Below are 10477 nucleotides of genomic sequence, written 5' to 3' on the forward strand. Positions count from 1 at the left end.
ACATGAGTGACAGTGAATCTGAACTGTATATTAATGGTATATTCCAGATTAAAATAAGCATTTTATGTACATTATTATTTTTTTAGTTAGCTAGATAGTGTGTTTAAGTTGCATTTGATAATGAACACAATATCGATAAACTAGTTAATCGGGTCATGTTCAGGGCTCGATGGTCACTTTATAATATGTTAATGTTTATATAAGTTTTCTCACTTATCTTTAGGAGAAACAGCTATGTAATTGGGATCTGTAGCAGGAGCAGGTCTCGGGTAACACAACCCCTGGTTCTAGTTGCACATGGGCATATTCAGTTATTAGTGATGATTATCTCCTCTTATACTACTGTCCTGTGTACAACTTTATACCCCACCACCCACTCTGATGAAGACACAGAGAGAAAGTTTACTCACAGAGCATCACAGAGATAATAACAGTAACTTACTCAGTGTCCAAATATTTACGGACATGGCTTTTTCTTTTTTTGCCAAACCTAATACGAACACTAACTGTCAGTATGATGCTGTTACTGAATTATTTTTTGTGATTGCTGACATGATAAACGTTTGTGCAGTCGAGCAGGAGCAGAGTTGGAGGTGGAGCATGTCAAGCTTTAGTTAAGCCCAGAGTAAGTTTTCTCACTGAATATCACTTCTGTTTCCTTCCTAACACAAGCTAATGACATCTAACAGCCTGAGTTTTAGAATCTCATACACAAATGATATGGTAACTGTTACGATACGGTTCAGTGTGAACCCAACTGCAGAGTGAAAACTCCTGCTTGATTATAAATAAATGGCCAAACAGGGTTTATATATTGGTGAAATAAAAGTTTAGGGTGTGATTGGGGCACTTTCTCTAGTCCTTTCTTTCCTCTGCTTTTCTTTTCAGTTCATTTTCTATTTCTTTTTAGTTCTTATCTTCCTTTTTCTTTTTACCCTTTAAACCTTACCTCAGATAAAGGCCTGGCCTGCTATGCCATGCAAGTGACACCTCTACAAAGCTTTATCAAAAGCTGTCCTTAAGTATCCTGCCTGGCAGGTGCAGGAAATCCAGGTTAATCAGCCTGGAGAATTCTGGGTAACTGAGTTTTCCTGAATGGCAGCCCTCACTGTACACCACTACTGCCCTCTGCTGGCTGCTGGAGGTGTGGCCTCGCCTCTTACAGTAACAAAAGGAAATAAATGTTTATTTACACAGTAAAATATACATGAAACTATTTTCCTGTTACAGTTTTCCCCTGGAAGAAGTGTGTGATGTTCTTCACTGCAGAAACCTGCCAAAAAGTCACCCCAATTGTGTAGACTGTGTTAGTGCTCATATACAATATTGATTTAGATACAAGCTTCATTTACACACCTCTAATCCTGACTGTTTAATCCCTCTGCAGGACTGGGAAGAAATGCACTCATGAGGAAGTTATCTAGCAGGGTTTAACAGTGAAACCTTGTGTTTCACTTTATAAGTAGCTTTGATTGTCTGAATCACTGCCACTGCTGTAATGTTAATGTCCTGTGTTGTGTTTTGGACATTTTCAGTGTTATGTTAGTCCTGTACATCAGTGTACCAGTGTGTAGACACGCAGAAAGAGTAATATCACTTCTGTTTGATTCCTCATTTACTCCTGAACTTTACTGCACTGACATCCTCTACTTTCACTGAATAATACTGCAGGATCCAGTTTATGCTTTTAAGATAACACTTTATTAATCCCATGTGGGAAATTACAATCTTACAGCAGGAGACAAGAGACAGTATACGACAATGAAAAGTACATCATTGTATAAAAATACAAAATGGTAAAAATGCTGATATTGACAAAGGCACAAGAGTTTTCTCAGAGTATTACTTGTACTTCATATGATACATTATTGCTACCAGGTTAAATAATTCAGTGAACTGATAATGATGCATTTATTGAATTGATCAAATCATTTCATCCACAAATCTCCTCACACAACTACAATTAAAGTTCACACAGCTGAAAAGTCGAACAAATCTAACAACAGTGTGTAACTGAGATTGTAAATCTACTCCTCGTTATCCAACTAGAGCTAATCTCACAAAAAAATAGAAAACACAGCAGTACAAATACAGTAGTGGTAGAACTAATACTGAGAAGGCACAAAACACAATATTAGTTCCCACCATGTTTCAGATGACAGTCAATGACCTTGTTTTTATATCGCATCCATACAAAGCTTAACTTACTTTAACTCCAGTAACACTGGGCTTTTCACCAACCGCTCTGACTGTAGTCAGCTTACAGAAAATACAACCTACACTGGAAAACATTACACTGCACATTTTCATTCTGAAATAACGCAATTTAAACCATATACACTCTCTGCATCAACATTTCCCCTTGATTAATATTTTTATAAGAGTCTTTGTTCATTTTTTACTCTGCATTGCATTAGCAGCATGTAAGCGTTATTGGAGATACACACATGGTAACTTTCACCTCATGAGGAGGTTTGCAGGCTTCAGCTAAACAAATCCAGTCAGAACAATGAAGGTGTCTATAAGATGCTGAGCAAATAACAGCATGGCATCAAAATGACAAATCAGTATTATTTTAAAATCCCACAAAGCATTAAAGAACAAGAAATGATGAAATTATTTGACAGTAAATGCATCCTCTTTTTACAGATGAACTTTGCTCACTCCTCTATGACTGCATTCTCAATCCTCTCTTCATCAGTGTGAGCTGTTAAAGACATTTAAAAAGTCATTTGTTTCATTTCAAAGTTTATTCCAGGTGTTTATGGCAGAAAATCAACCGAGCTGCATTTGATATCGTCCTAAACACAGTTTAAAGGGTGTTTGTTTTAATGCTTATGAAGGACAGTGAAGTGACACGTGACAGAGCTTCAGGAAAAGATGTGTTAGAAAATAAACATCATTCATTCAGTCATCTTCAGTAACTGCAAAATGTAGGTCAGAGATTCTTTATCAATTATTACAAACACTTTATTAGTGTCCTATTGCTCTATTAAATGCTACCTCTTCATTTTAAAACCTTGTGTATTATTATTGTCATTATCTAATGCCTGCATGAATAATTATATCCATCATATATTATATTAGCTACAATATATTTGTTATGTAAGTTACAATGTGTTTTAAATATAAATAATGTGACAAGATGTGTATTTTCTAAAAGTTTGGAGTTATTTGTAATTTTTTAGATGCTTTGTCACACTGATTGAAGCGTCTGTCACGTGTAAATTCACCCTCAGACCTCAGCAGAAACAGAAATGCTGTGTTTTATATCATATCATACTCACATTTAAATCTTACTGTAAGTGCATTTTTTGAAAACATTTTAAAACACTTATTTTTAAACTGCTTCTCAAATGATTTCTACTTTTCTTTAAGTGAAAATATTTTTCTGGCAGTAATTAAAGTTAGTTTGTTCATTATGTGAAACGTACTGAAAGAGTTCTTACCTCGAGCTCTGTAACATTTGACCAGCAGAATGATGGTCACCAGCAGATACGGAGAGGCCGTCACTACACTACTGATCAGCATGAGCACTGAGAATGGAGCTTCCACACCTGATGGACCTGACGCTGAATAAAATAATCATTATAATAACACTTTATTCATGATGAACTGTTTGTATGTTTTACTCAAACTGCAGTACAAATAAATCCATTTACACTAGTACACACAGACACACAACAGCATGTGAACACACTGCATATTTTACACAGACTTTCATAAACTCAGCACTATAGATTACATTATGTAAAGATACTGAGTTCAACACATTCAGTCACAGTTGTATTTAAATGAATATTGAAATGATTTCTCACCTCTGACTGAGACCCAGCTTTTCGGTGACTCTCCTCTCTCTGGGTGTTTACAGTGGTAGAAACCTTCATCTGACTTTGAGACAGTTCGGATGATCATCTTTCCTGTAGTCTGTGTCTGGAGAACTGATCCATCTTTATAGAAATCAGCTCGGAGGTTTGAGGAATTTGGGTATCGATATAAACAGCGTAGAGTCAGAGGATGTCCCTCAGTCACAGGATGGACAGGACTCTCCAGGATCACATCCCCATCTAGAACACAGAAAATCACATGTACAATACAAATAAATGCTCTCTGTTACGCCACGGCCAGCAGAGGGCACTGCGGTACGGCCGCTGACTGGTCACATGACTCTTTTGTTTTCGTTCACTTCCCGCTTGGACACTGAGTTAAGTTTGTCTCTGATTTGCCACAGGTGCACATGTTTTGAGTTAATTATATTTGTTAGTTAAACCCCCTGTGTGACTGCGCACATCGCGCAGTATTATAGTTGGTTTAGTTCGCCAAGTGAAGGAAGTATCCGGGTATGTGCTAATGTGTAGCATGCTAGCAGTCGTAGCTAGGGGACCAGAGTGTGTAGAGTCAGTAGAGACCGCACTCCCTGTGTTTGTTTATTTGTTTCTGGTTAAGTAATAAAGACTGTGATCTGCACCTGCATCCGCCTCCAGTCTGTTTCGTGACACTCTCAAATTAAAATTATTACATTATTTAAATTATTAATAATTTAAACCCAGTGGAATGTCTCCACAGTCTGAATTATGGACAAATTGGAACTGTATCAGGTATCATCATGCTAGTTGCTTGATGTAGTGCTTAGGTAGTTGTTAAAAATAAAAGAAAAAAGAAAAAAAAAGCACTCTGATACCAACATCTTATGTGCTACTACGTGCTACTCTTATGTGACATAAGCCTCGTGTATGTTGTTATACTAAAGAAAAGATGACAGAAAACGAAAGTGATATGGAAGTATTTCATGATTAATGATCAAAGTAAAGTAGACGGCAAACTGGGCTCTGTGAAAATATCAAGAGGAGAAACTACAGCATCTTCCTACAACATGAGTAACCTGAGAAAACACATTATGCTGTTTAAACATTATGTTTAATAGAGAGTGTGAGGGTGGCCCACCTGAGTGTACAGAGCGGTATTAGTGAACATGAAAATTAAAAATGAACTCAAGGTGCCATTAATTGTGCACAAAGGTATTTGTGAGAGTGGAGCAGTGAAGAGAGTGTGCAGAGAAACTATCACACATGACAGCACTGAGCACTGAGCCATGTGCACTTCCTTTCCCCTCGCTCCCCACCGTCTACACTTTGCTTGTGAGTGAAGCTGAAAGTCACAGCACTTTGCACTCATTTGTAATGACCAAGTTCACTGATACAACTCAGGTTCCACCTTCACTCTCTACTAAAGACACTGTTTAAATCCATAGCATATTAAATATCATCTAAGTACAATGAGTTATCTGTACACAGCAGCATTCAACATAAACAGAGAGAAATAAAATGTTCTATGACATCCCTGATTGATTAATACTCAGTAAGTTACTCATGTCATTATCATGATCAGTGTGGGTATCGGTAAGCATGTACTTCTACTCAGTCTGGAAAATAATGTCTGTTTCTTGTTGAACAGGTCTCCCAGTTGGAAACTCAGAGTTCTGAATATTCTGTAATGAAACATTTTCCTTTAACAATAAACACACTACATGAAGACTCACCATGCACTGTGATGTTGACAGGATTACTGTTTTCTCCAGATTCAGACTCACACCAGTAAACTCCAGTGTAGGATGTGGAGAGGAAGCTGATTTTACATGTAGATCCTGTAACTGATCCCCTTGAACAATCTAACACTCTCTCACTGTGTGTGTATCGTCTCACTCTCCATCCAGTAGATTTACTCTGGTCCTCACAGCTCAGTGAGAGAGAGTCATTAGTAAAGTGTTGAGTTCTGCTGGGATTGATGATCAGAGAGACTGGAGGAGATTCACCTTAAACAGAGATGAGAGCCACATAAATAAGAATAAGAGGAATATGCAATACATTGGTAGAAGGGCATGTGTGTTCAGAATTATGGTTTTGTAATCAAAGACACAGTGTATACTTGTCAAGAGATGGAGCAAGAAGACAGATGCAAAAGCAGGCAAAGATGTTTATTAATATCCAGGCAGACAAATCCAAACCGTGGGCAAAACTCAGAATCAAGAAACAAGCAAAAGGTTGGGCGATCAACAAACAGGTTATCAAAACACTGGGCAAAAAGAGGTCAATAACATGACCATGAGCGATAAACAGGCTTGGCAAAGTCACAGACAAGAGGAACGGCACATATAATTTGCCCCGAGTGAATGAAAGGAGAGTCCCTTTATACTGTGACTGCGATGCAGGTGTGCGTAATCTGTGAATTGAAGTGCATGGTGGCCATGTTTGTGGGCCGCAGTGCAGGATGGGAAATTAGGTTTGTGGTGTGAGTATACCTAACAATAGCATGGGTTATAACACAGACAGGTTTAACACGCGATCATCCATACTCATAAATGCTGCAAAAAGGCAAAGGTCAAAACCGAGAAATAAAATGAAAACTGGGACTAGGAACACAGGAAAGTCCTTCAGCTGCTGCAAAGGAACAAAAATCAGCAAAGACACAGAACAACACAGAGGGAATAAATACAGAACGAGTTTGAGGTGAAACTAGGAATAGGTGCACATGATCAGGGCATCACATCAACATCACATGACCACCAGACATCACCATCATCTCGGTATTAGCCTAGCTCTAGCACATCACCTCCAGGTCTCTTCCTCACTGTAGATTACATTAGGCCAGCACATGCATTTACACAATGTAAAGTTCAGAGCCATGTTTAATTTGTGATTGCCATTGCTGTGTTTAGACCCTTTGCTTTTGATTACTCTTTTGGATTTTCCCTCTGCTCTCTTATATTGTACTTTACTGTGTTTGACCCTTGCCTGTTTTACAGCTCTGCTATTTGTATTGTGTTCACTAACAGTGTAACATAATGACATCATCTGTATCTGCAACTGTGTATTTCTCCTAATAGCCATATCTGTGTTTGTATTCATGTTTAAACCTGAAGCAGGCATGGTCTTGTCTTTCTGGCAAGCTTTCTGAAAACAAACAAACAAACAAAACAACCCCAGAATATTGTGCTTCTTATTAACATGTTCTTTGTATATTCAGTCACATCTCTTTGACCTGTTCTGGCTTTCTGGCTTTTATAATAAAATCCTCCTGCCCATAGATCCTCAATCCTTAATCATCTCCTTAGTCCTCTTTGTTTCCAGGAAAATAAACCATTGACTAGATGAGGGACGGAGACAGCACACAAACACAGCACATGGCTTTTTTCACCAATGTCACAAAGGGGGAAATTCTACCAGCACTCAGCATGCTTTAACTTCCTTATACATATTAATAAATAAATGTTGCATGAATCTCTTCTTACATTCACACACTCACACCTTTATATTTAACCTAAACCCACTGTTATTTTCCTCACCAGTGATCCATAGTGTCTGTGGATTGCTGTACTGTGTGTGAAAGGCTGGTTCTCCTCTCTCTCCTCTGCACATATAAACTCCTGTGTGATTAAGAGCAGCAGGACTGAGAGTGTAGTTGCCTCCAGATCCTCTGCTGCTGTCTGAGAGGAGCTCCACATACATGATATAGCCATGATTATGTTTTATTTGAGTTAAGTCGTCTCTGTAGGGAACAGCTGTGTACCAGCTGAATGTCCAGTCTGTAGAGGAGTCTGTAATCTCACAGCTTAGAGTCACTGAGTCTCCTTCAGTCAGCCAGCTCTGTGGAGATACACTCAGTACTGCCCCTGGTCTCTCTGTAAACAGGAAATACAAAACATTTTATCTACATTTATTTAATACACAGTAAGAAGATTTTCATGAATGTCTAATTGTACATGATGATTTTTTTTGTCATGAGTGTATAATGATGATGTAGGAATAGTGGAATAGTGAATGCAGCAGTTTGCTTTTATCAACTCTATTAGCTAATTTACAAATAAATTGTTTATTTTTTATATGCTTTGAGATCTATTAATATTAACTCTTAAATGTTTATTTGTATTTTAAACACCACATATAGATCCAGTTAAACTGTACGGGACAGTGTAGGCTGTAGTCGTTATGGGAATAATGATTATCATTGCCCTGACACATTTGTGATTCTGTCACCGGTAGAAGAAAGAAACAGGGTTGTGCAAACAACAAAAAAAAAAAAAAAAAAAAAAAAAAAAAACACTCGGTGATGTTTTGTGTGATTTCCAAAATAATTTGTCAGCTGTCATGGTTTCTTTCAGAAACACTTTATTTTACAGCCCTGTTTAACTACAAAAGACCAACTAAGGAGTGAGTAATAGTTACAAACACTAACTATGGATAAAATATGAATAATGTGTAGTTAGAGGAGTGTAACTATATCTCTAAATTACATAGTCATGTTTACTATTTATAAATACACATTTTCCCACAAAAACCTTCAAAACAGACTTCAGAACAGTTTCAGTATGACTCACACCCACAATAATTTTTACAAATTTTCAAAGATTAATTAAAATGAAAGATTATAATTAAGATTACAGCATGGGGCAGGATTTGTGTACTATTTTATATTTTTAATTACTGTAAATTTGTGGTTAAAAAAATTACTTTACAACAGTTTGTGTAGTTCAGGTGTTTAGTTACACACATGTAACCATGTTATAATTATTTACAAGATATTTCCATGTATAGTATTTGTCACTACTTATTATTCTATTTAATATAGTATGTTGTGTTTAGACTGTAAGGAAGTGAAGATAATTTCTTACATTTCTCACACATTGGAGTTTCTGGTTTCAGACGTACTGTATTCTGTGTGTTTTTCCTTCTTTTAACAAAGTTTAAGTAAGTAATAAAACACTCAGTCTCACACTGTTATAGAAAAATACTGAGTGATGTAAAAATGCAGCTTGTCATGTTACAGGAAAACTGCAAGTCATAAACTCCTCTGTCCTGAAGACTTTCCCATGATGGAAATCTTAAAGTTATAGCTTTACCTCTTTATTTTTCTTAGTTTTTTGCATTGGATCTCACCAGCCACAAATGACAAATACTTTTAAAACATTTGTATTTAAAGATCATTTGAACATTCTAGAATAACAAGGAATTACAATAATTAAGAAATGTATTTTCTTACACCTTCTAACAAACCTGTGCTGAAAAGGGAAAAAAATCATGACATACCTCTCACTGTAATCTTGACAGGATCACTGATCTCTGTGCAGTAGTAGTGGTAGTAGTAGTAGTAGCCGTAGTAGTACCCTCTCTCGTAGTTTCTCCTGTATGCGCGACACTTGTACTCTGTTTCTCCTGCATTATCGACTGTCATTTTAAGTGTGTTTGCTTCTTCACTGTTCAGAAGCTGTAACTGCTGATTATTTTTATACCACTGAATCTCCCATCCAGTCGACTGCAGCTCACAGGTCAGAGTGATGGTGTCTCCAGTGTAGACGGAGCTCTGAGGATTCACTCTCACAGTCGGTGTGGGTTTTTCTGTTGGTATGAAATGATGAAGGAGTCAGAACTGTTTTTCTCTATACAACATAAGCAGTAGATTCACTGTGCTTTAACATATGCTTTGTGTCTAAAACAAACATTTAGATTTAACATTTGATGCAAGATGTTCCAACTGTAATAGCCAGCTCTGTGGAGATACACTCAGTACTGCCCTTGCTCTCTCTGTTACACAGGAAATACTAAACTTTCTTTTTCATAGATTTATTTAATTCACTGTAAGAACTTTATCATGAATGTCTAATTGCACATTTTCATGCGTCCCCATAAATCCCTCACACACTCACTCAGTATAACTATAATTAAGTATAATTTCTTACAGAAACACTTTATTTTACAGCCCTGTTTAACTACAAAAGACCAACTAAGGGGTGAGTAATGGTTACAAACACTAACTATGGATAAAATATGAATACTGTGTAGTTAGATGAGTGTTACTATATCTCTAAATTACATAGTCACGTTTACTATTAATAAATACACACTTCCGCACAGAAACCCAGTCTTCATTAGTGAAACAGTTTCAGTATGACTCTCACACAATTTGTTCACATTTTCAAAGATTAACTGAAATGAAAAATTATTTTCATAATTAAGATTACAGCATGGGGCAGGATTTGTGTATTATTTTATGTTTTTATTTACTGTTAATTTGTGCTTAAACTGTAAAATTTTTAAATAGTTTGTGTAGTTCAGGTGTTTAATTACACACGTCACCATGTTATATTTACAAGATATTTCCATATATAGTATTCGTAACTAATTATTATTCTATTTAATTACAGTATGTTGAGTTTAGACTGTAAGGAAGTGAAGATTATTTCTTACATTTCTCACACACTGGAGATTTCTGGTTTCAGACCTACTGTGCACTAAAGCACTAAGTCCCATGAGGCCGTGGTTTGCAGTGATTTTAGGACAGCTAAAGGCTAGTTCACACTACACGACTTTCACCGTCAGCAGATCGCTGTGCTGTTCAGACTACATGACTTGTCATTGTGGTGTTCACACTACGTGATTGGTCGGGAACAGAGGGTCACACACTACAGGATCTGACAACGACT

General features: G+C 36.9%; 1 protein-coding gene across 1 annotated transcript; it reads right to left on the minus strand.

Annotated features, from left to right (window-relative positions):
• Positions 1 to 1690: 1690 nt before the first annotated feature.
• LOC128633115 (low affinity immunoglobulin gamma Fc region receptor II-a-like) lies at positions 1691 to 9228 on the minus strand. The gene is made up of 6 exons (XM_053681863.1): positions 9084 to 9228; positions 7343 to 7678; positions 5540 to 5812; positions 3819 to 4067; positions 3450 to 3572; positions 1691 to 2707 (listed from the first exon to the last, which is right to left on the minus strand). The coding sequence occupies exons 1-6, from the start codon at positions 9226 to 9228 to the stop codon at positions 2661 to 2663; spliced, it is 1173 nt and encodes a 390-aa protein (XP_053537838.1). The 3' UTR covers positions 1691 to 2660.
• Between the last annotated feature and the right edge of the window lie 1249 nt (positions 9229 to 10477).

The sequence above is a fragment of the Ictalurus punctatus genome, chromosome 7 (genome assembly GCF_001660625.3).
Source record: "Ictalurus punctatus breed USDA103 chromosome 7, Coco_2.0, whole genome shotgun sequence".
NCBI lineage: Eukaryota > Metazoa > Chordata > Actinopteri > Siluriformes > Ictaluridae > Ictalurus > Ictalurus punctatus.

Coding starts and splice junctions, on each gene's coding strand:
- LOC128633115 (XM_053681863.1), bottom strand. CDS start 9,228: ATGACAGTCGATAATGCAGGAGAAACAGAGTACAAGTGTCGCGCATAC. Junction 3,573..3,818: donor AAGCTGGGTCTCAGTCAGAG/GTGAGAAATCAT, acceptor TATTTTATTCAG/CGTCAGGTCCATCAGGTGTG. Junction 2,708..3,449: donor CAAATGTTACAGAGCTCGAG/GTAAGAACTCTT, acceptor TGTCTTTAACAG/CTCACACTGATGAAGAGAGG.